We start from the raw sequence: 26,805 nt of genomic DNA on the forward strand, positions 1-26,805 counted from the left end.
CCCAAACAGTTTATATTGTCAACAGCTATTTTAAATGGAATTTCTCTTTGTATCTCTTGCTGTTGGATTTTATTAGTGATCTATAAGAAGAGCATATCTTTCTTTAAGAAGCTTTCCTAAGTGATGTTTTAAAATTACCTTTAAGAAGATAACTTCATGAAAAAATAGAATGAAACTTTACTGAGCCAGGTTAGGATCAGATGTGTAGAATACCAAAATATGCACTCTACTGAGTAAAGATAAACAGTTCAAGCAAGAATATAATCATACACTTTTTTGTTCTTTTGTCTAATAAAGCAATTAACTGATTATTTTTTTTTTCTACCTTTCAAATAAACTGCTGTGGCATCCGCAAATCTAGTTCCGAGGTTCCAGACTTTCTTGAGGAACAGTTTACTTTTTTATTAATTAGTCTGGGGTGTGTGTGGGTGCATGAGTGGGAGCTCATACTAGAAAGTTTTTTTTTCTGTCATGGAGTAGAGATTTTCAATATAACTAATGTGATCTAATATATCTAATATGTAAAATGTTTGGTGAACATATGACATGCCTTCTCCACTAGCAATTGTCCTATAGCTTTCCCCCCTTATTGGTTAAACTCTTTGAGAAGGCCATATAGTACTTAAACTTGCTTTCCTCTCACTTTCTTTTGAAGTTTTTGCAGTTTGTCTTTCAATCTCAATTTGACCAAAAACTACTGTGATTTCAGCATTACCCACTCAGCTGGTCTTTTTTGGATTGGACTCCATCATGTTCTCACAGATGGGTATCTTCCATTCTTTTCACTTGGTGAGCTCCTTAATTTACACTGATTCAATGATCATCTCTATGAAGATGATTCTCAAATCTTCTTATCTAATTCCAAACTCTCTACCAATCTCCTGTCTTGGATCTAAAACTTCCTATTAGATATCTAGAATTGAATGTCCTAAAGATATCTTAAAACAATCATGTCCAAAACAGAACTCATTATCTCTCCTCCAAAACAAACCCTCTTCCTTACTTCCCTATTACTGCAGAGCACACCACTATCTCCCCAATCACCCAGGCTCACAATTTATGTCATCTAGGGCTCATCACTTTCTTACTCCTCATATCCAATCTGTTGCCAAGATTTGTTGATTTCACTTGTGTAACATCTCTCAAATACATCTCTCTTTCTTCTCAGACACTTCCATGTACTGGTGGAAGCCCTCATCATCTCATACCTGGACTACTACAATAACCTGGTACAAGTCTCTTCCCACTTCAGTGCTTCCTCTACTCAATTATCAAAGTGATCTTCCTAAAGCTTAGGTACATCCATATCAACCCACCTCAAATCAAGAAACTCTAGTTGTTCCCTATAACTTCTAGGTTTGATTATAAAATTCTTTGGCATTCAAAAACTTTCATACCCTTTCATCCTTTACATTTCTACTTTTTTTTTTTTTTTTTTTTTTTTTTTTTACATCTCACTTTACCAAGTAATCTGTGATCCAGTGATACTGGTCTGGTTTGCTATTCCTCAAACTAGATGTTCCATCTCTAGGCTCCAGGCATTTTCTCTGACTGTCCTAACACTGTCTGTTAAGAATATTGTCTCTCCTCTTTGCCTTTTGATCTCCCTTACTTCTTTCAAGACTCACCTTCTATGGAAGCCTTTCTTGGTTTCCCCAAATTTATGCCTCCCTTCTGATAATTATTTCTAATTTATCCTATATGCAACTTGTTTGTATATGATTAATTTGCATGCTATTTCTCCATCAAACTGTGAGCTTCTTGAGATCAGGAACTATCTTTTACCTTTCTATTTATCTCCAACACTTGGCACAGTGCCTGACACATAAGTGCTTAATAAATGTTTATGGAACAACTTTGTTCTTTTTGGAAATTATGACTATGTCAGTAAATTTAGCTACTAAAATATTTTCTACTAAGCAGTTTCTCATAAAATTTAAAAATTATCTTTATTTTGAAAGTTGGACGAAATTGCAAATGAATAAGCCAGAAGATGGCGTTGAAGATTAACCATGTTATTTTTAAACAAGGTGTACTTGCGCTGTTTAAAAAGCTTTCCTTCAATGACTGTTTTGTACTTTTGAAAGCAGAGGATGTGGATGGGTGAGGGAAATGATGAAACTGACTAAACCTGTGCAGAGAGGACACGTGTATGAAAGACTGAAACCCTCTAAGAATGATTTTTGTTCCAAATCTTCTTTTTCCTCTGCCTCTGTCACTTTATCAGTATTTTAATAAAAAGGAACTTAACTGATTTTAAAAAGAATGGGGACCAAATGCAAATTACAATGGAAATTCTCTTTGAACAAAGGTGTTATTTCACAATCCTTGACAAGTCAATATTTTCATTTTTGTTATTGTAGTGGCAAACATTTATTAGGCACATCTTCTAGGGAGCAATCTTTGAGATGAAAACTGGTTTCCAAGTGGGATTGGAGCCTGTGGACAATAGAATATTTGGATAATTTAATCTCTTTCTTTGCTATCTCTGTAATATAGATAGGGAGGAGTAGTTTGATACATCCAAATAATCTTAATCTACCTTCATTATAGACACAATAAGGCATAAACATTTGACTTAGAGTATTTACACTATGACAGGCAAACTCAAATAGTGGATAGAAGGATGACTTTGTAGAAGACCTGAGATCAAATCCTGCCTCAGATGCTTCCTGGCCATGTGACCCTGTAGAGCAAGTCACTAAAAAGTTTTAGTGCCAGGGGTAACTAAGTTACAAAGCAATTGTCAGCCTGTATCAGTGAAAGGAATTTCCACAGGGATGAAATCACAGACCCAAGCTAAATAATAAACAAAAAAGCATGTGTGTGTGTTATGTTGTCTGTTGGTCTATTTCTCTGTCTACTTGTCTATCTCTTTCTCTTCCTCCCCCCCCCCCATCCCCCTACAAAATGTACGAACTATACTACTGATATAAAGTAGTGTTTAAACTTGAAGTTTTTTTGGTTTTGGTTTTTGGATCGTGCTGCTTTTTTATTTCTACAATTAAGTTTCTTGATGTCACTTAGAGCTACTGGTATTATTATCATTATCTCATTCATGATCTTCCTCTTCCTCCTCTTCCTCCTCCTCCTTTTCCTTCTCCTCCTTCTCTTTTTTCTCCATCTCCTCTTCCTCTTCATCATCATCATTATCATAGTACTATCCAGGACTTCCAAAGCAAATCCTGGGCACAGTAGTTAACCTCTAATTTCCCTCATTTTATTCTTAGAGACCGGAGGTTAATTGTTAAGTGCCATAGTGGGGTGGGCAAGGGAAAGAGGCCGAAATCACTGCCAGACTTAGATTTTCCCAGGCTGCTTACAGACAGGTCCCTTGAGTTCCAAAGACTTTTCTCGACTGCTAAGGAGACTAGGATGGCTGGGGCGGCTAGGGCGCAGGGTTCACTCTTTCCCCAGCAAGCGCTGTACGGTTTGGGGTCTCATTTTTCTGTCCTCCTCCTCCCAGTCTTCTCTTTCCTTTCTTTCTCCTCCTTCCCCTTCTCTTCCCTTCTCTCCTTCTCCTTTCTCTCTTCTCTTCCTCCTCCTCGCCACCTTTCACAACCCCAGCTCATGCTTCCGCACAAAAAGAAGCCAAATCAGTCACTTCAGTGCTTTGCAGATCGCACATGCCTTCCCTCCCCTCCCCTCCCCAATCCGCGTTATTAAAATAGAAATTCAAGTAACTGAGCTTCGGGCCCGCCCCGGGAAACCGCGCCTCCTTCCCGCCTCCTTCCCAGTCTCCGCCCTCAGCCCATTCCTCCCTACCCCAGGCGTCCTTACCCCCTTCCCGCCCCTCCTGGCCGTCCCCGCCCCGAGCTGGGCTTTCACGCTTCATATAAAGTTCCTCTTCCCCCCGCAGGGCTGTAGTTTCACCACTTTTAGCTTTGGGACCCAACATCAGCCCTCTCATCTGAGGCTGGGGACAGAGGTAAGAGCTGCTGGTCCCGGGAGCCTCTACCAAGGTGGGAGTGAAGTACTAGCAAAGGGGGTAGGAGGAGGAAAGGATTGTAAGGAAACGCGAGAAAGAGAAAAAGGGGGATCCTGGCAGTCTTAGCTGAGAAAAAAATGAGCCCCGAAATTCACAAGTGCTTTTTCAGGATTGGATAGGTCACATGCAGGTAATGATGGATGGTTACCTCTGAACTGTTGTCGCTCTCACTCCAAAGTGTTGCTGGAAGAGAACTTTGTAGGATCCTTGGATGGATGCTGAATGAGAATTTGGGACAGAAATCCACGTGTATGGAGGAGAGGAGAAGAGAATAGAGGAGAGGAGAGAGGAGATAAGAGAAGAGGAGAAAGGATGAGAGGAGAGCAGAGAAAAGGAGAAAAGATGAAAGGAGAGGAGAGAGGGGGAGAGGGAGGGAGAGAGAGAGAGAGAGAGAGAGAGAGAGAGAGAGAGAGAGAGAAGAGAGAGAGAGAGAGAGAGAGAGAGAGAGAGAAAGAGAGAGACAGAGAGAGAAAGAGACAGAGAGACAGAGACAGAGACAGAGACAGAGACAGAGACAGACAGAAACAGACAGAAGGTGAGAGGAAGGGAGGAAGAGAGCGGAGACAGAGAGAAGAGAATCACTTCAGTTTTTCTTAGCAGCAAGCGACCAGGGATGGGAAGGGAACGAGTATTTATTAAGCGTCTCCTGCGTGGCCGGCAGTGTACTAAGCGTTTTACAAATATTATTTCGGGATGCAATGTGACGGGCATCACGAGGATAGTTGAAATCTGTAGGCTGCCAGAGATTGTATAAACTGTTTTCCCGCGGGGAAATAGTGTCTAAAGGCTTGGTGCAATGTTAAGTTTTAACCTAAATCTTTGGGAAGACCCTGCTTAAGTCGCCTTGCGCTCCTCTGGGCACCTTGCTAAAGTTTCACGTGGTGGCTGCTAACGAGGGGAGGAGGCGAGGTTAGGGGGCGGGAATGTGGGGAAACAAATAGTAGCGGCTACTGCCAAGAAGACGATAGTTTAATTCCGGAACCCTTTAAAAGGATGACAGAATTTGAATTGAGTTGTGAGGACTCTGAACTGCCTTTGCTGGCGCAATTCGTGGGTTGTGACAGAGTATGTCTCCCACAGTGCGACTTTCTCGTTGCTTGTTCTGGAACAGGTCTTGGATCACTTTTAGCTGCTAACTCCTCCACTAGAGACGGGGTTGGGCTTAAATGCCACCCTGAAATTGACTTCAAGCCTCCATCCCCTCTTTTCTTTTCTCCGGGCGGTAGTGAACACGGTGGAGTCTGGAAACTTTGTGGGTCCCTTTAAAGTTACCTCAGGACTTGACTTTGACACTGCTCTCCTATCCTACCAACTCTTCATCATCTATCTCTTCTTTTCAATCATATTAGCTTTCGTGACTCTCGTTTCTAATCTTAGGGCCCTGATTTTTTTCCTATACTGCCCGTAGGCACTTTTAGCTAGGGAAGGACGGAGAGTTAACTATAAGGTAGAGAGCATGAGAATTGAGGTAGGTGTTCCTAAACGTCGGGTTAACTTTTTTGCTTGGAAATAATAGGAGCCTGGAATCGGGAGAATTTCCCTTAGCCTCCCATAGCTAGACTAGGATTCCCAATAATTAACTGATGTGACAAATAAAAAGTCCCCACCTTCAAGTGGGAAGGCATAGCGGGTTTAGGGAACCGTGCAAAGACGTAAATAAAAGTAGAAAAAGAGGGTATTGGGTGAGTTGGGAATGTACCCAGGTAGGCTATAATTGGTAAGATGATGCCTTCCAGATGAGGAAACCTTGGCTTCTGATGAGGGAATTGGTGAGGAAGGGAGAGATAGCTAGCAAGCAGAACTGGAATTGAGGCTGATCTCCGCTCCCTAAGAGCGCGCACTCAGAAGGGCTTTGAGAGTCCGCAAAAGAGTGTAGTATAGAGTAGAGAGTTGGAATGCTTAGTAAACAAGAAGCTTCTTTTTTCTCTTGATTGTGGGGTTAACGGGAGAGAGGGAGAATGGGGCTGGAGCGGGCTCATTGGTGTCTTTGAGTTCCTAGTGTCCGCATCCACTGAAGGGGTCGGACTCCTTTTTTCTCATCCCTTTCTCTTTAGTTGGGGGCCAGGGCATTTGCGAGAGGTGCAGAAGCAACACCGGCGGCCTCGCAGCTGCATTAGAGACCCGGCGCTCGGGGCATGAACTTGGAGGGAGGCGGCGGCGGCAGCGGCGGCGGCGGCGGCAGTAGCAGCAGCAGCGAGTGCGGGATGAGTTCTGTGAGTTGTGGTAACGGCAAACTCCGCCAGTGGCTGATTGACCAGATTGACAGCGGCAAGTACCCGGGCCTCGTGTGGGAGAATGAGGAGAAGAGCATCTTCCGTATCCCCTGGAAACACGCCGGCAAGCAGGACTACAACCGAGAGGAGGATGCTGCCCTCTTCAAGGTCATTAACACTTGGAAAGCTAGGAGAAGAGCAGAAAGGGAGGGAGGAGGCCCCTTTAGCTCCTGAACTGGGCAAATTCCCTGCCCTCAGGTGAAGGATGATGGGGAGAGAAAGGAGTGCGGAGGCTGGCTCTCACACCCATAGCAGGTCTTGCAAATAGCCCTCCCCCAGTTAGTTAGCAGTAGCAGGCAGAGGAGGTAGGGGTAGTGGTTGGGTTTGTGGAGATGTTAGGGGAGGACCCGGGAAATGGGTAGCTGTCTGTGGGATAGGAACCCTTAGGTACAGTCCCGTTGGAGGCCACATGAGAAAACGAAAAGTTGGTGCTTTCTGAGGTGTTTGCACAAATGAGGGGCCAAGTCACAAGCCCCGAGAGTGCTAGGTGAGCAATATCTAGAAAGAAGTGCTGCTGGCCCAGACAGGGAGCTCTCCTTTCTTAAGAGGAGCAGCATTGTGCTAGAAAGAGCAAGAAGAGAGTAGGACATGACTCTTTTTGTTCCTCTGTCTCTGTCCCTCTCTCTGTGTATGTCTCTTTATATCTCTAGCTCCTTCTGTCCCTATATCTCTGTGTATGTCTCTTAGTTTGCAGACAAAAGTTATTCTGTTCTACAGCAGGTTTTACACTGATCTTATGAGAAAGTACTCTTGCCACCTGCAATGTTACAAAAGCAAAGGAGAGAGGTTTTTCTTAGATTTCAGGTTTCTAAAAGTTTTGACAGTCCTTCAGAATATGTTCTTTATACAGGACTATTCTCTTCCTGATTCATCTTCTCACCCACACCTGCCCACAGTATATATATCTCTGGAGGTGAAAGAATTGGATTTTCAGTCATATAATTCAGGTTCCCACTTGGAAAACTCACCCTTACTATTTGTGTGACACTGGGCAAACTTTGGTTCCCTTCTATGGGAAATGAAGCCTCACTTTCCTTATCTTAAGAGTATGATCTTTGAGACCTCATCCAGATAGAAATCTGTGATTCTAAGATGATGAAGCTGATTATTTGACTAGATAACCACAGCCTTGGCAAAATCCCCAAACTCTTTGAGCTTCCTTCCTCCATTTTTGAGTCATTTTGACATGGTAACTGTCCAGTCCATCAGTCAACCAGTTATTCCTCTTACTCAGACCATTTCTCTTGAGTTCAACAATGTTGTTTTTCAAAGGAAATAGTGTGCAGAAGTATGACACAATTGTGATTTTTATTGTTAACTAATTCCTTTGGGCATCTTTTTAAAATAGCATTTTAATTTTACATTTCCCTTCTTAACTTTTTCTCTCAGGCTTGGGCACTCTTTAAAGGGAAATTCAGGGAAGGTATTGACAAACCAGACCCTCCAACCTGGAAGACCAGGTTGCGCTGTGCCCTCAACAAGAGTAATGATTTTGAAGAGTTGGTTGACAGAAGCCAGTTGGACATTTCAGATCCATATAAAGTTTACAGAATTGTTCCAGAAGGGGCCAAAAAAGGTAAGGAATTTCCTTGCTATTGCTATTTTAAAAACCAAATCTCATTTTCTTGCATTATATTAATAATAGAAAAACAATGCTTTAATTTTATTTTGTCATATTTTTTCTGTCTTCATACAAATTATCAATCAGGTTGAAAACTCATAAAGGTACAGCCTCATTCTTTGAGTTTTCTATAGTTTTTATGTGTGTACTTCTCAGATTCTTACTCCAGCAAAGATTCTATCAAAACTTTCCCCCTAATCACTATCCCAAGCCTCTTTTCTTCCAAATTTCCCTCTTATGATGCCGGGTATTTCCATCCTCTGAGCAAGGTGTCATCTCATTCTTGATTCTTCTCTCTCCCTCAATTATCTCACTCCCCCAATATCTAGCCTTTTCCAGATTCTGTCAATTTCACCTTCTTCATGTCTTTCCTCTGCCTCCTTCTCTCTTCTGGCATTGCCACCACTTGGTGCAGGATCTCATCATCTCATGCTTTGCTTATTGTAGATCCCTGACTCATCTCTGCCCAATTCAATCCATTCTTCACTAAGCTGTCAAATTCTTCAAGTTCAGGGCTGATTATTTCACCTCTTTAATAAACTCCAATGGCTCCCTCAAGGATCTTACCTCAAGTATCAAATATAAAATTTTCTGTTTATTATTCAAAAAACTTCATAATCTCCCCCTCCCCTTACTTGTCCAGTCTTCTCACTCCTTATTCAGCCCCATGTAGTTTGTGATCCAATAACATTGGACCTTCTTACTGATCCTTAAATGAATTATTCCATCTCCAAATTCCAAGTATTTTCCTTAGCTGTCCTCCCTGCCTAGAATTATCACCTTCTTTATGTCTGCCTACTGGCTGCCCTCAAATCCTAGCTAAAAATCCCCCCCTTTCCTCATTCCACAAGAGTGCTTTTTCTTTGTTTTTCCTGTTTGTCCTGTACATACTTTGTTTGTACATAGCTATTTGCAGGTTGTCTCCACCATTAGACTGTGAATTCCTTAAGAGTAAGCAACATCTTTTACCTTTCTTTATCTCCCTGGTGTTTAGCACAGAGTTTGGCACATAGTAAAACAGTTTTGAAAAGCTTATTGATTGCCTGCTTCTCATCATTCATGAAGAGGTATATTATAGATCCTCTGGCATTTTTTCTTTGATTAATTTGTGATTAATGAGTGAAATACTCTAGTAATGTCATAGGCCATATATAGATAACCACTGGACACTAGGGACTTTGGCTATTCCTGAGAGTCTTTAGTGACTAACTACCACCCAAAAGGCTAAACTTTAAGTTTATTTACTCTTGTGAGTATCCTGTCCATTTCCTTATAGAAATCATTTTCTCATTGAAAGTAAAACCTATAAATATTGAGAAAATATCTTGTTTGCTATACTTTCTGCACTGAATATTTTCTAAGGTCCTCTTCACTCTGAAATACTGCCATTCTGTATCCAAATTTATATTTTAACCTTAGGTTTTATTACTATTATTTTAATGTTCTACTATTTCCCTTTCACCTACCTACAAATAGGAGCTAAACAACTGAGTTTGGAGGATTCCCAGATAATTATGAACCACCCTTTTGCAATGCCCACTCCCTACCCATCGCTGCAAACTCAAGTAAGTTGATTAATTTTATGAGAGTAAACTATTTCCAAAAAAACCTAGTAAATTCAGTTGAAAAATAAAGTTCATTATTTATATGTCAAGAACAAGGGAAAAAAATTTTAAAAATTACATTTCCAAATGGTTTTTGGTATATCATTGGTCTAATCAATGGTGGATTTTATAAAAATGTTATGTTTGATGGGAGTGGGGAAGAGGAAGAAGCATAAACAGATTGAGACATAGACAGAAAGAGCCTGAAAGAGAGAGGAGAAACAGAGACAGAGAGATAAAAAAAGGAGAGAGACACATGGAGAGATAGACAAACAGAGAGAGGCAGAGAGACAGAGACAAGGAAAGATGGAGTAGATTATCCCCCCCCCCCCCCCCAATGGATTCTAAAATCTTCTGGGAAATAGGCCTTTTGTTGAAATTTATAACTTGGGAAGAAATACTTTATCATGTGAAACCACAGGGCAGCTGATCCTAGCTGGCTTTTTCCAAAGTGAATTACAGCTTTATTTGATTGAATCTGATGGGTAAAGGGAGATAGTTTTCCCTGTGGTATTTTTGGTGCCAGAGTTTAACCATATGATGAAGCTTTGCATAAATCAATATGTTGAAACAGTGCCTTGATTGTATTTTTAAAATATTCTTTAACTTGTCAGTGAGATGAACAACTCATTTTAAACTTTTTTTTCTTTTGATGAATCACTTTTGGCCATTTGCCCAATAAGTGATTCCCTAGGAAGTCCAGAAATATGCAAAGGGAAAAATATTTCCTAACAATAGGATGATCTCGGATGAGTTTCCTAAAGCCCTTATTGTATTTCTTTTTTGATCTGAACAGGTTCCAAACTATATGATACCCCATGACAGAAATTGGAGAGATTTTGTTCCAGAACAGCCTCACCCAGAAATACCCTATCAATGTGCTACTGTCCCTTTTGGGCCTCGAAGTCACCATTGGCAGGGCCCTGCTTGTGAGAATGGTAAGAATTCCAGTCATGGTTTCCTTTATCCACAGTCTGTGCTTTTGGCTCACTCATACTGAACTCACTGATAATAAGACCACAGTTAAAAACAATTGCTACTAACCTAGTGTTGTCTATCAGTGACAAAGAGCTTCCTCTTTCTGAGAACACTGTAAAGAAAGACTGCAATGAGTAAATGCAAAGGCAAAATAGTTTGTTGGACTAATGAATTTCACTTTACCTTGTATTTATTAACTGGACTATTCTTCATCTATTCCCTTTTTTTTTTACTGAGGGCAAAAAACAAAAGTGTTGATCTTCTGGTACTGCTGCTAAGTTAGTATATTAAGATTATGGTAGAATCAATACTATCTCATCCTAAAGAGAAGCCATTATATGTCTGGTGTGGTAGATTTCTAGAGTTCTAAGTTTTTATTCCCAGCTCTATGATGTAAGCTAAGAACTTTATCATCCTTTCCCGTCAAAAGGACTCATGAGATAGTGAGGAAGTTTTGCTCTTAGGGGATGGAATTCCATGCTTAGAATCAGAAAGACCCATCTTTCTGAATTCAAATCCAGCCTCAGACACTTTACTAGGTGTATGACCCTGAGTAAGTCACTTAATAGTATTAACCTCAGTTTTCTATCATTCCTTTCCTTCCCTTTGCACACCAGGGATGCAAAGACAGAGAATTTAACAATACTTAGTCCCAAAAAGCATTCTCCAGCTTTGAGCTGGAGTTGGACATGACTGAACAACAGCAACAATCTTCCTCATTTCAAAAATATGAATTATAGCAGCTATTGAAAAGCTACACATTGAAGTGGATAGAGCTGGCCTTGGAAAACCAGGAATATCTGGGTTTAAGTCTTGCTTATAGTTGAGTTGCTAATATGTTTGAAGAGAGGGAGGGAGTTTTCATACACGAGTTCCCCATATTGATGAAATTACAGGTGTGGATCAAAAAAGAAATGGCAACTGTCACCTATAACCTATCTTTGATTCAACTTACTATTGATATTATTATCTCTTTTGTGACCTCTCTGAAAAGGTAATGGAAAGTATTATAGTATTTTAAAGTTGAAAGGAAACTTCAAGTTCATGTAGTCCAAACCTCTTATTTTAGTCATGGGAAGACTGAAGTCAGGAAATACTGAAAGTGAAGTGAAATAACTTTACTGAGGTGACTCAGGCAGTCTTGAGTAGCTGAACTAGGATTTGCCTTCCTGCCTTTTAATTCAAACTTTGAATTATTTCCACTACATCTCACTGTCTATATATGAAATATTTTATCCTTGATACTCAGGTGCATTTCTCACCAATCTAAAAGTTTCCTTCAACTCCACAGTCATCTCAGAAGTTTGCCTCAAAGTGTCCACTTTATTGAAACACTTATAAAATGCATCTATAATGAAACACTTAAGCTTTTTTGGTGCTGGACTCTTGAAGAAGCATAGGGACCCCTTTTCAAAATAATGCTTTTAAATGCATGGAAAATATATATGATTGTAAAAAAAATCCCAATTATATTGAAATAGTTACCTATATAGATATAGCATACCTATATAGAAACCTATAGAGAGACTTATAGAAATAGACTTATAATTTTGAATTAAAATACATTAAAAACAAAAAAGTTTAACAAATTCTATGTTGAGATTTATAAGATCCTAAAAATAGTTTGTATAATGTAAAAATAAAAGATATATAATACTATTAAGTTTTAGAAGGATTTTATTACATTTAGATTAGACCAGGCCATAACTCTTAAGGAGATTCTCCCCCCACCCCTAAAGTTGAAATGAAATTTCATAGGAGACATAGGAGACATAGGAGAACATAGGAGACTTAACATAGCAAAAGCAGAACAAGACTATTTAAATAGCACATGGGAAATTGTTAATATAATATTACAGAGACTATTTAGGACAATATACCACAAAATACTAGGTCTTCTAAAAGCCTGATCTTTGGATAGAAGTACTGAGAGAACACTTAATAATTTGCTTCTTTTGCATATTTTGAGACCATCTATTCCTTTTTTAGCCAACATATATTAAATTACGTCTATGTTCAGTCAACTAATAAGTGGACAGGTAAATCTGAGCACTTACCATATGCCTGGTACTATGCTAACAGACACCAGGGATGCAAAGACAAAGAATTTAATAATACTTTGTCCCCCAAAGCATTCAGCTTTATGCTGTTAATATTATATATTATCATTTGATATATGTTTTGTATCTTATACCTATAGTATTCTGCTTTCATTTATTTGAATTATTCAGAGATGATTTCCTTGGAATATTTCCTTGCCATATTCTTCCCAATTTTGAAATGAGAACATTTCCAAGTCCTAGTTCTGTTTAAAATGGATTTGGACCATTTGGACCAGGTTGATGGCCATAAGTATTAATTATGTGACTGTGGTTATAAATGCAGGATGTCCCAAAAGTCACAGAGAAGTTTAATACCTTAATAATTTAAAACTACACTAAGACTTTAAGAGAGGGAATGACAGACAAATCTCTGAAAGAACAGTAAGATAAAGCAAATAGAAAGGAATGTTCATTGTAGAATCTTTCATTATTTAAAGAGACCAAGGTTGTTTCTCTCTTTGTCCAATTCTTCCAAAGTCATCAAAAGCACATTTTTAAAGAAGTAAACTATATATTTGAAAAGTTCCCACTCAATTTTGCTCATGTCAGAAAGTTCAAAGAAAGTACACAAAATCCTTTGGTTCCAGGATCTAAATGGCAGGACTCTGGGCTCCCTAGCTTCTTCTCCCTGTTCCTAGTTTCCTACAGGCCAAGATTTCAACTAGTTACTTCAGATACTTGTCTCACAGAGCTGATATGGAATACAGTTAGCTCCAAACTTCTTGGGTTCTTGCACTGTCAGGTTCACAAAGGTTGGCTCTGTGTAAAAGGCCTCCAGTTTATTTCTCAAGGATAGGAATAGCAATGTTGCTTCGCAAACATGTTGCCTCTTGATGACTTTGTTAATTAAGAAATTATTTGGTTTTTATTTGTAAATACAGGTTGCCAGGTGACGGGCACCTTTTATGCTTGTGCGCCACCTGAGTCACAGACTCCTGGAATACCCATAGAGCCAAGCATAAGATCTGCTGAAGCCCTGGCCCTCTCAGGTAAGTGTAATGTTCTGTCTAACAATGTAAGCCACAGAGAGAATGTAGTCACAGCAGCTGTCGCTTGCGGCTCACATTTGTGGACTATTTAGTTAACACCTCTCTGAAAAAGAAGACTAACCAATCAATCAATATTTATTAAGAGCCTACTATGTGCCAGATGCCATGCTAAGTCTTGGGGATACAAAAAGAGGCAAAAACCAGTCCCTGACCTCAATCTTATAATCTAGCAAGGGGGACAACATGCAAACAGACAAACAAAGCAAGCTATATACAGGATAAATAGGGAATAATTGAGAGGCAAGGCACTAGGATTAAGAGAGTTTGGGGAAGGATAAAAAGATAGGATTTTAGTTGGTACTTAAAGGAAGCCAGGAAATGTAGAAATTCATCACTAATATGGTGCTTTCAGGAAACAGTGACTTGTTACATCAGGGAAAGTACAATATAGGCAACTGGTACTGGTCTCTTCTTTTCCTGTGCATCTACACACATATGTAAGATATACACAAGTATAAGCTAAAAACTAAACTTGGACTAAAGCAACCAATAAAAAAACAGCAAAATTTTATTAAATTAATTTCTTAGAATCATCTTTCTATCTCCTTCTTTCAGGATCCATTGTTTAAATTGAGTTCTTCTTAGTTTATGACCATCAATAAATAAAAGTATATAGTGGTTATAAACGATTTTGTAGACCTTAAAATACTATATAAATGTTAGCTATTCTTATTAGTAATAAGAATGATGTCCACAAATTTCACTTTTGATGATGTACAAGTTTATTCAATAAATACACATTGAGTGTCTACTGTAGCAGGATTCAGTCTTAGAAATTTCTGAGCAAAGGGCTGACAATAAATGTAGCAATTATAGGTTACAATTTTCATTGCAACAATTATCTTTGTATAACAAATAACAATTGGATTTCTGGGCCCTAGTTTCCCTTATTTTAAGGAATATTTGATGTAGTATAATTGTAGGCCAATCAAAGAAGTTAGGTAACTCTCTTGGATTGCATGGTGAAAAGATTTGACCTTTATAGATCAATATTAACTTTTGGTATTACTCACTTTGAAACTACCCTCATTTTAAAAATGATGTTAGAGGACTGTGGTACATGGGGTAGAGGGAAGGTTATTTTTAATAGTGGCTTTTGAATATTTGATTTTCATTGATTGCAGTCGGAGCTAAAATTGAAAAGACTTTTGGTCTTCTGAGAAGTCGCAATGATTGAGAATGCTTTTTGGGAGGAGGTGTGTTGGGGCAGTAAGAATTGTGTATGAGAGCATCTGTGTTTTTAGAACTTTCATATTCTTTTCATGGGTACTCCAGTCTGCGTGGGTGCTAGAGAAGTAGGAAATAAACAGCTATTTATGTCAGTGTGACCTTGTGATAACTGACGTCACTAAATGAAATGAAACCTGCCCCAAGAGTCACCTCCAAAAGGCAACACCTCCTCTTTGTAAGAAAACTACACTTTGCCCGAGTTCTTGGTGTTTGAGTCTGTCTGCACAGTGAGTGGCAAGCTGAGCCAATTCTCTTTAGTGAAGGGGGAAAAAGGGAAATTTTATGGGCTTCATCTTTTGGATCCTTTCTGGTCAAGATTGATTGGTGTCTTCTGATCAAATTCAGTGAAAATTATTCATCTTCTTCACTTACATGTGCAAGTCACTGAATATACAGTATTGGGAGATCTGAAATTTGTCTGGAGTCTTTCCTTAAGATTTTAAAGAACTCTCTAATTACTAGGGAAACTTCTTCCCCTCATCTTGTAAATGCTATTTAGGATTTTTCCTAAATAGGTGAAATGAATAAATTTACATATCTCACATCTAAAACATTAGAACACATAGTCTTGAGGACTGTTTTCAAACATCAGCAGAAGATAAGATTTTAATTAAATTTGACTAAATGTTGTCTTCAAGAAATATTTTTTGTATTACCAGTTAGTTTGCAAAACACTTGTGATTATACAATTATTTCCTTTCATCTTGACAAAATATCATTAAAAAAATCTTCCCTTTCTTTCCCTTTTCCCTTCCCTTTCTTTCCTTTCTCTTCTCATTTCTCTCTTTCCCTTCCCTTTCCTTCTTTCTCTTTCCCCTTTCCCTTCCTTTTCCTCTTCCCCTTTCACTTCCCCTTTTCCTTTTTCTTTCCTTTTCCCTTCCCTTTTCCTTCCTCTTTCACTTCTCTTCTCCTTTCCATTCCTTTCTCTTCCCTTCTTTAATCTTTCTTTTCTTTTCTCCTCTTTCATTCATTCCCTTTTTCTTTCCTTTCATTATATTTCACGTTTGAACCATAAGAATGCCTGCCTACCAGCTTGTCTGGAATAAGACATGGACTTTTAGTTCCTCAATTTATGCCTGCTCCAGTCTTTCCATGAAGCATGTTCTCAGATACTGTATCACCCCAAACTCAAGCTAATCATAAAATATTAGTGAACATAGCAGCAGAGACTGGGGATTACCATTCTTTTGACTGGTTGAGGCTATCTCTAGAGCTCATCTTTTCTCAAGCTCATGATTTACTCTCTTGTTTGAAAACAAATTCTCAGTCATTAGTACAAGATGATTCTGTATTTTAGAAGTATCAGTCCCACCACCAGAAATATGAAAACAAATTAAATATCATTTATTCAAGTTAAAATCTTTTAGTGTGATGACTAATAGAAGGATTGTAGAGTACTCTTCTGTTGATGTTAATTGTGGAACAAATCTCTGTTTTCAGATTGCCGACTGCACATATGTTTATATTATCGAGAAATACTGGTGAAGGAGATAACTACCTCGAGCCCTGAAGGGTGTAGGATATCTCACGGCCAGAGCTATGATGCCAGTACCTTGGAGCAGGTTTTGTTCCCCTATCCAGATGATAATGTCCAGAGGAAAAACATAGAAAAATTGCTGAGCCATTTGGAAAGGGGAGTCATTCTCTGGATGGCACCTGATGGGCTGTATGCTAAGAGACTTTGCCAAAGCAGAATCTACTGGGATGGACCTTTGGCATTATGCAGTGACCGTCCTAATAAGCTGGAAAGAGATCAGACCTGCAAACTTTTTGACACACAACAATTTTTATCAGGTAATGAACATATTTTTCTGGATTTCTGGATTCTGGGAGGGAGATGGTAATAAGAAAATAGTCAAGAATGACTAGCTCATTCACATATGAATCCAGAGACCTTTTCTTTGTCAATTCTGTGCTTTGACAAGGGTCATCCAAGTTTTATGGCTCATCTGCCATACCTGTTGTCCCATTAAACACTGTCTTATATTCTGACTTAGTATGGGTGGGGGAAATACAAATCCAGATGAAATGCTTTATAGAATGGCCTTTTACATTCTGGTTTTCAACAAATAGTATCCCATGAATAGAAATTTAAGTGTTTTAGCAATATGTTCTCTGAGAGCATATGTGATATTGTCTCAGACCTTTAAATTTCCTAGAAAAATTGTAAAGGTTAGAGTTAGAAGTATGTTATTAATAATGCAAGCTCAGATGTATCATCTTTATGCAACTGCCTTTTGGCATATGGAAACTTGAAATGGGTCTATTGAATCTGACTAAAGAGGGAAATTATTAAGGGTTGTTGCTTTGAGTTATTTTTGTGATGTGTGCATTTAGATGGCATGTGTTGATTATAATAGGCTGTTTTTGCAAGATACCCTTTGTTATGTATCTACATTAGATTTATCCTAAGCTAACTTTCACAATAATAACTTGTCCCTTCTTTTGAAGCCTAACCTAAGAGATTACTTTTGTGGTCCAGGTTGCCCATTTTGGAGAGGAGAGGGAGGGGATAGTAGCTGATTACTGCCTATTTCCTACCCTTCACTCAGTCTGTAATCTCATGAATTCATCACTGATTTCTGGCAGCCCTAGCCCAGAAATCCTCCATCTTTGCTGTATCTTTTGACCATTGAGGTTCTTATTACTGATGTTTAAAAGTTAGGCAGATGCCAACAATGCCAGATTGATGTAGTCTAGTCCCTTGAAGAGTCTCTTAAATGCTATCCTCTCTGCTGAAAAATTACTGTTTTAGTACAAATCATTTGAGTTTATATCATTAACAGGAGATTTATTTGGAATGAAAAAGTCCATTGGTCCAGATAACAATTGAATCTTCGATTTTGCAAATTTAGGGAACTCTTGGGTGAGCGCAATTCCTTCATCAGTGTTGGTTGACATCTTATCAAAAATTAAGAGCTTTGCTCAGAGTTAGCCCAATATTTGTCAGAAGCGTAATTAAAATTCAGATCTTCCTGGTATCAAAACCAGCTCTCTATTTAACCATCATCCCATGGTGCCTCTGAAAACATGTGTGCAAAATAACCTTATTACAGCTCCTGAAGACTTTTGTAAAATATTCTTATACAATTTTATTTACATGTGTCAAAAATAGCACTGATTATTTTTTGCCCTCATTTAAAAAAAAATTCTGTTTAACTTATTCAATAATTAAGATATCAAAGTCTATAACAAAGAAATATAACACTTTGTACGCATACTTTAAGCAAACTGAATTGGGATTGGGGGGAGCATGGCCTATATTTGGACCTATAGTTGCTGTCTCACCCAGTCACTTATCAGGGAGTGACAAACAAGAACAATTTCTCTAAAATGGCAAGGGTACTTAATGGGTGACTTAGTGGGTAGATTACAGTCAGGAAGCCAAGCGTTTGAATTCTGCCTTAGACTTTTTCTACCTAGCTGTGTGACCCTAAATAAATAATTTCCCTTCATTGTGCCTCAGCTTTTTACTCTGTAAGATAAGAAGGTTGGGTTCAATGACTTCAAAGGTTTCCTCCAGCCTTAAATCTGTGATCCTATAAAGTAAACTCTTTAGGCTCTTAAGGACATCTTAAGCAATACTACAAAAATCTGTCTTGGTATAGACTTCAGCTATTGCATTGGGTTCAGTTGAGTGGGGTGCCCTATGATAGTGGAAGGGAAGAATAGTAAGCAAAGGAAGCAGTTAAACTAAGTTTGTGAACCCTGCCTGCATTGGATTCAGTGTCAGGATGGCCTCTCTAAACAGAACACTAGAGCTAGGGTCAGACAGTCTAAGGTCTAATACGGACCCTACCTCATCCTCTGTGAATGGAGAACTTAACCTCTCTGGGCTTCAGCTCTTCATCTTTAAAAATTAAGAGACTCAGCTGGACAATGCTTCTGAATTCTCTTGAGAGTTTAGTTTCTGCAGACATGATGAAGTCCTACCAATGAGGTAGGAGGTGGGAAGGAACTGGAGAAAGCTGTGCATTGTGAGCTGGGCACTGCTAGGGCTAGGCACTGCCAGGGCTGGGCACTGCCAGGACTTGGCCTGCCAGGGCTGGGCACAGCCAGGGCTGGCCTTGCCACTGATAGGGAAGCCTAGCTGCTTTGGGTGAAGGAAAAGAGGGATGGTACACAAGTAGGGGCTTTTAGCTCAAGAATCCTAAGAAATTCAAGAAAATCACTTCTGCCTTCCTGAGTTCCCCTTAAAGTTTCAGTATGCATTTCCTTCCTGTTCTGAGTCTCAGCTGCATGTTCTTAAACCATAGCTTCTCTGTACCTGGAAGACTGGTATAATCAAGCAGTGGGCAAAAGGAATCCTGCAGGACAATCCAGTCCAGTCTGCTCCTCTCATCCACCCAGAAGTTATTATTTAAGCCAATAGCAGAATTCATCTTTGAGCCTGATTGTGGTTTGTTTATGCTTATAATACTTCCCTCTCGGAACTGTTGTGAGGATGGAAGATCACAGACGGGGTCTAGATCTAACATTGGAAGGGAAAGAGCTCAGAGGCCACTTAGCTCTCCCTCCAAACCCCTTCACTTTGCAGCTGAGGAACTGAGGTCTAGGGAGATTAAAGAGTCTTGTCCAAGATCATATAGGGAATAAGCATCAAAGGCAAAACTTGAATCTAGGTCCTCTTGATGCCTGAACCAGTGAATCCATATTCCATTATTTAGAAAGTGCTTTGTTAACTATTATTATGATTGTTTGGAGTTATTGTTATTCAATCATTTCAGTACTGTCTCTTTGTGACCTTATTTGAAGTGTCTTACTTAGGCCTGAATTCAGGAAAAATGAGTCTAACTTCAGGTCTAGCTCTCTAGCTACTGTACCACCTAGCTGCTGCTGCTACTGCTGCTGCTGTTCCTCCTCCTCCTTCTCTTCCTCCTCCTCCTCCTCTTCCTCCTCTTCCTCTTTTTTCCTTCTCTTTCTCTTCCTCTTCCTCCTATCCTCCTTTTCTCCTCCTCCTCCTCTTCTTCCTCCTTTCATTCTTTTCCTCTTCCTCCTTCTCCTTGCCATTATTAAATTATTATTATTAGAGAACTGGAAGATTATCAGAACAGAATTTAGTCCGCTTTTCACTTTGGGTGTTCAAATGGCATTCACATAGGCAAAATCAAGTGTAGAAATGAGCATTGATTGAGTGAATTTGGGTTATATATATAGACAAATAGCATAGCCCACAAACTCTTTTTTCCCCTTTACAGGCTTTAGGAAGTTGTATCACCCAGCATGTTGCCTCAGCTTTCTACTTTCCTGGACTTGTTTCCAGGTTTCATTGAAATAGTTTTGTTTAGTTTGAATTCTGGAAACAACTGCCTACCCCAACTCTCCATGCTCCCCTCTTTCACATAGTCAAGTGAGTTAGCTAGAAACTCTTTTGCTATTAAAAAGGCTGACGGAAACTTTTTTCATATCAACCCATCCAGTATACACAAACTGTCCAAGGGACAGTCCCTTGGAAGCAGTACCCCGATGCATCTAGCTGATAAAAGAGGCATCCATAGAGCTGTTGCGAAGTTTAAATTGCTGTCAAATAGATTCGGAGACATGAGATGTTACCCTTTCCTTAATAAACTGAAACAGCCCCAAACAGGAATGTTGTCTTGAATATCAACTAGGGAAAGATGAGCTGATGTAATAAGCTGAGCATTTTTCTGTTCAGCAAGGCTTTAGTGTCAATTATAAGTGCTCAGGGAAGGAGCTGTGGATCTGAGCTATACTCTTGTCTCCAGGTGCACTCTTGTGCTTGGCCACAGTAATCAATGGCTCATTGATTACATATGTTGTTCCAGCCTCCCATTACTCTTTTGCTTCAATTGATATCTGAAAATGCAGTTCAGCATTAAATCTTTTAGGCATGGAACTTACTAAAAGATGTCCAAAATGCTTCCCAAACTAAATGAAGTCTATAACTCATGTTGTTGTTTGTATTTTGTTCTTGAAGAAGATGATGACATCGGAGAGGTGATATGATGACTTGTAGATGAATAGGATTGAAGTGAGGGACAGCTGTGAAAAGTCACCAGCCTCACTTTCCCTTCCAGAGCCATCTGGGTTCAGGGGCAGGATATAGATTAGTATGACTAATCTATATAATTCTCAGGGTGTACCTTTGTTTTTCCTTGTTTAAAAAAAATCTCATTTTAAAGACGAGATCTTAAAATAACCTAGACTAAAACTATAATCAGGGGCAGTGACGTAGTACAGTGAATAAATTTCAGGCTTGGAATCAGGAAGAACCATTTTAAATCTGAATTAAAATCTGAACTCAGACACTTAGTATATGTATGATCCTGGACAAGTCACTTAATCCTGTTTGCCTCAGTTTACTCTTGTGTAAAAATGATGTGGGGAAGTAAATGGCAAATCATTCCAATGTCCTTGCCAAGAAAACTCCAAATAGAGTCATGAATAATCAGACATGATTGAATAACAAAAATGATAATTGATTGAGGCACGGTGATTTATTTGAAAGTAGGGATGGCATTGGAATACCATAGAAGGGATATGTGGGTGGAGGAGAAAAAAAAAACTCAGGCAACATTTCTTTAAAATTTTAAATTTTTTTCTTATAAATAGAATATTTTGAAACCTTTTGTAGTTAAGCAATTGCTTATTATGATGATCTTTTTGAACATTGCCTTCCCTTTTGTTCTTTCTTTCTCTCTTCCTTTTCACTTTCTCCTTTTTCTCTTATTTTATTTCCTTCTCTTCCTTCTTTCCTTTGTTTCTTCTTTCTTCCTTTTACCCATTTATCTTAGCAGGTTCATCATTATTCATTTCTTTTTTATCTTTTAGTAGCTTTCCTTTTATGCCAGGGGTATTTACCCTGGAATCTGTGAACTTAGATTTTTTAAAAAATGATTTTTCTGTATAACTGTGTTCCTTTGGAACCCTACATATTTTGGTTTATGCATTTAAAAAACAGTTTGCGAAAAAGGGTCTTTAGGTTCACCAGTCTGTCAGAAGGGTCTGTTACATAAATGTTGCCATGTTTCACTATCACATGCCTTATAAATACATGCCTTGTTTTCTAGTGCAGTATCACTATTAAGCACTTGCTGTATGCTTTGGAAACTTACAGTATAGGAAGAAAGTTTTCTAAATATCCCTTTCTTACCTGCAGAGTTACAAGCATTTGCTCATCATGGTCGCCCTTTACCAAGATTCCAGGTGGTTTTGTGCTTTGGAGAGGAATTTCCAGAGCCCCAGAGACAAAGAAAGCTTATCACAGCCCAAGTAAGTATTCGCTTAACTGAATTTCTATGGTTTTAGGAAAAGGGAGTGACTTATATATTCATAAACCAGACTTCTAAAAAAAAAATTGGGAGGAACCTTAGACTTTATTGAGGCAGTTAGGAGAAAGAGACACTGAGAGAAGAATCACTTTTCTCAAAACACAAATTTAGACAGTGCAAGGTCTTCACTAGAACCCAGGTCTTCTTGTTCCTAGTACACTTTAAATATCAAGAAAAAAAATCAATCAGTAGATTCTGACCAGTGTTTGATATGAAATAAACATCTGGATGAACAATGGAACAGTCAATTATTTAGGTGCTTCCTAAAGTCTGTATGTTTTGGTCTTGGTTGGCTGAAGACTAAGTTTTGCATTTAATAGATAAAGTGTTAGCTGATTAAGAGCAAAGTGCATTTGATCATACGTTGCCACTGACCTTTTTTTTTTTTTTCTATTATCATTAAGGTTGAGCCATTACTAGCCAAACAACTCTTTTACTTTGCTCAGCAAAATAGTGGACCTTTTATGAGGAGCTTTGATTTACAAGAACACATTACCCGGCCAGAGGACTATCATCGACCAATTCGACATTCCTCCATCCAAGAATGAAAATGCTGAAAGCAAGTTGGGTTTTTTTTAATTGCATCACAACAAATGGCTTAAGAAGAATAGCTGTGAAACTTTTTTCTCCCTTTCTTTTCTTGATCAAGATAGTATTAGGGAAACAATTCAGGAGAAATCTCAGCTGTGCAACTATACATTGTCTACAAGTCATAAGATATGTTAGACTGAAAAATGGACTTGTTTCAAATGGACTCACAGCAGTGAAACATCCATTGAGTTTTTCTGTATCACAAGGATTCTGCTGTCATTGGAAATAACTGTGAAAATCCACCAAATAGCATGTTTACATTTACTTATATGTTATCTTTGATTTGATAGTGGCTACTTCTTGCTGAAGATGGAAAATACTGCCTTTTCAGGACTGATATAGTTGATCTAGAGCAGTTAAATGGTACAGTATATAGAGTTTGGGGTCTGAAGTCAGGAGGACTGAATTTAAATCTGGCTTCAGACATTTGTTAAATGTATGACCCTGGGCAAGTCACTTAACTGTTTGCCTCAGTTTCCTCATCTGTAAAATGAGCTGGAATAGGAAGTGGCAAACTCCAATATCTCAAGACGAAGAGTTGAACATGGCTGAAATGAACAATGACAAAATAGCAAAAGCTATTTATGTGTTCCGAATCTCAGGGAAAATAAATCTATTCATTAAGTTACTATATTTACATATTAACATATTAATGAACTCCATTGAAATTACAGCTCTTGTGGCAAAATTTTTGATGGGAAGGAAATTATTTTTGAGCATAGACTTGGTTAGGAAAGGCTCTTTTCTTGAGTTGGAAGAGTTTCATTCCCTTTAGTATCATAATTTCTCATGCCTTTAGTATCATAATTCATATCATAAATTGAGATACACCCCTTTGCCAACTAGCCCCTCTTCTCCCAGCTTAGAAAGAGAATAATAATGATGAATAAAATAGGTGTATATACTTTCAATGTTGTGTGATCAATAGACAGAAATGTGTGTGGGTGTATGTGTGTAATTTACAAATAGATGTTCATCCTTTCCTCTCTTTTATGCTTTGAAAAATGTTTTAGTGTATTCTTTAAGAAGCAGTTCAATTGCTAAAGATTTTTGAAACTCGTGACATTTTCCCTCTTGTTTTGCTTGGTTTGTTTGGCTATTAGTCAGTTACCCGTGGTTACACTAAAGAGGAGGAGCCAGGATTGTAAATGTGGTGACTTGTATTATGAAAAATGATGACAGCATTGAACTTATTGCAAACTCTGAGTTGTTTTTGCTTATGTCTGGATGTCACATCCTTCCTTATAACAATAATTCTTTAACAGAGCTTTGGATTTGCTATATTTTGTCCAACATGTAGATTAGGAAATATATTTGCAAAGGCAACTAGTTTCTTAAATTGTTCTTGTAAATTGTTTTATTTGGGAAAAATAGAATGTGTATTTCCCACTTTAAAACATGTCTAGGGTGGTGTGGAATACTGGAAAGAGTAGTCTGGGCTACCCTATTTACTGTGTGAGTGACCTTGGACAGGCCATCTAATTTCTCCAGGACTTAATTCCCTTATCTGTAAAATGAAGGTTAAAATGAAGATATTCATCCTCAAGGTGCCTTCCACTTCCAGATTCTTTGATTCTATGCTTCCCTATATCCTGATTTCATTGATTTTTTTTTTTTTTTTTTGGTAGATGCGAACATTGATTTGAAAATATTCCACCAGCTAGTGAGTATGTCTGGCCACATTCTTAGGGATGTGGAGGGCTTTGTTTTAACAAATTGTAGTGCTTTATACATCTTATAGATGCAAAATATTGTGGGATATATTATCCTATTTGTGTGTGAGAGAACTGATACACTGTATGCTTTTATTTTCTTTATTTGTAAGACAAAGGAAGATCCAGAATCATTCTTGAGTTAATGTCTCTGTTACCAGGATCTGGTCTGTATTTTCTTTAGGATAGAATGCTCAGGTACAAGTCAATCTTTTGAAGGTGCTCCTAGCATCTTTTTCAGTATTAAGACATATATAATTCACATTTAATTTAATTCTGAAGTCAGATCCTTGATTTCAATAAATGAAGTTCTTTCAATAGGAGGATTTTAAAACATTTTAGAAATCTATACTCTCAATTAGAATATTGCTTTTAGAATGATGTCAGATTTTCTGGGAGATACTCATTGGCTGTGAATCACTTCCTCTTTCTCTCTCACTTTGACTTTTAGAAGGAATGGAGACTGATATATGGCCTGGAGGGCTAAGAGAGGATTAAATGATCAAGATCCTGAAATGCACAGTACACGTCATTGATTCGCTTTTCCATTAGTAAACCAAGATCAGTAACCATGAACGGTAGCTGAATCAGTGGCCATGCTATTCCTGACCAAAAATAATACAGGAAGGAAATGAGCATTATTTAAGCATCTACTGGGCTTCAAGCACTGTGCTAAGCGTCTCACAAACATTATCCTATTTGATCCTAACAGCAAGCCTGAGGAATAGGTGCTATTATTATCCTCATTTTACAGTTGAAGAAATTGAGGGAGGCAGAATTTAAGTGACTGACTTGTCCAGGTTCACACAGTTAGTAAATGTCTGAGACTGGATTTGAATTTAGGTTTTATTGACTCCAGAACCAGCTTTCTATCTGCTGTACCCATAGCTGCCTCTACTCCAAAACAGTAGAACACCATCTTTTTTTATTAAAACTTTTTATTTTCAAAACATATGGATGGATAATTTTTCAACATTGACCTAACCTTGAGAACACCATCTTTTAATAACTAAAAGATGATGATGATGATTGTGTGTGTGTGTGTGTGTATGTGTATGTGTGTTAGAGAGAGAGAGAGAGAGAGAGAGAGAGAGAGAGAGAGAGAGAGAGAGAGAGAGAGAGAGAGAGAGAGAGAGACTCCACTGGCCCTCTGAAGGGAGAGTAATTAATTGCTCCCAAGTTTACTTGTAGAATTTCTTAGGATTTCATATGACAGTGACCTTTACCAGCTGCTGAACACGAGGCAATATTTTCTGAATTATTGTAGATGAGTCAGTTGAAGGAAGTTAGAATTACCTCCCTGCCTTTAGAATATTGTCTTGAGAAAAGAGAACTAGACTAGAATGGAAAGAGAATAATTCAATGGGATAATAGTGAAGCCAGGTGATAGGAAGCAACAATATGCCATACCTGTGAAACATCTGCATGACTGGTACCACATGAACACACTTGCTAGTATGCTGGAATCTGCCTTCAGAATAGTCTGGCTTTGAGACCCAGAGCCCTAAGGATTAGTATTGTTATATATCATTCTGTGAAATGCCCAGTTGGAGCATCAAAAACATTTTTCCATAATAATGGCTTCTTAACATTCTGTATTAGTTCTCCAGAAAATTAGAAGTACACTTTTAACAGAAAGGGACCCTGGTGCAACTACTGGCTTTAGCAAAAAAAATGCTTATCTTTCTTGTTCTTAGGCAGAAGCATGGAATGAAGCTTTGTTAAATTGTGGAGGACTAAAAAATAGGATGACAAGAGGTTATAGGGAAGTAGAAAAGGCCAGTAACAATGACTGAAAATCTCTACATTACATCCCATCCTCCACAAGCCATAGCTTTGAGTTAACAAGGCAAGTGACAGAAAGTCCTCCAAGAAAGATTTTGTAGTATAATATTTCTGAAACTATTGTTTATGCAATCACCAATGTTGAGCTGGAAAGACTTCATTTTCTGACAAATATCTCTGTATATAATTGTATCTTAATTTTGTTGTAAATTGATCAGAGAGTAGCAATTGTGATAACCTATTGTTTTAAATAGTTAATTGCCAATAAAGACATTTTTATAGATTGATGAATTGTTCTTTTTTTCTTAAATAACAACTACAACCAAAAAAAAAAAAACCCAAAAACCCACAGTCAGCGACATAATCTTGATAGCTTTAGAAAATACTTCCTACTTCTATTCTATCCCTCTTGAGAGCAAATTGCTGCTTTGGCTGTATACTTCCTTCCTGACTGTATGCACCCTTGAAATCAGATCTCTCAGTGTTCAGCCAGCCTGTAGAAATCTGTGAAGAAGGACGATTTCTGGGTTTGGGGATAGTTCTTCTAGAATATGTAAATCCAACATTATAACAATCTGCC

At 38.3% G+C, this 26,805-nt stretch overlaps 1 protein-coding gene across 1 annotated transcript; it reads left to right on the forward strand.

Moving 5' to 3' along the window:
- Positions 1 to 3,872: 3,872 nt before the first annotated feature.
- IRF4 (interferon regulatory factor 4) lies at positions 3,873 to 25,392 on the forward strand. The gene is made up of 9 exons (XM_051970779.1): positions 3,873 to 3,928; positions 6,043 to 6,369; positions 7,651 to 7,837; positions 9,359 to 9,447; positions 10,283 to 10,424; positions 13,448 to 13,555; positions 16,286 to 16,639; positions 21,966 to 22,078; positions 22,542 to 25,392. Exons 2-9 carry the CDS (start codon positions 6,124 to 6,126, stop codon positions 22,683 to 22,685), a joined length of 1,383 nt encoding a protein of 460 aa, XP_051826739.1. The 5' UTR covers positions 3,873 to 3,928; positions 6,043 to 6,123; the 3' UTR covers positions 22,686 to 25,392.
- Positions 25,393 to 26,805: the final 1,413 nt, after the last annotated feature.

Source organism: Antechinus flavipes, chromosome 1 (assembly GCF_016432865.1).
Source record: "Antechinus flavipes isolate AdamAnt ecotype Samford, QLD, Australia chromosome 1, AdamAnt_v2, whole genome shotgun sequence".
Classification (NCBI taxonomy): Eukaryota; Metazoa; Chordata; class Mammalia; order Dasyuromorphia; family Dasyuridae; genus Antechinus; species Antechinus flavipes.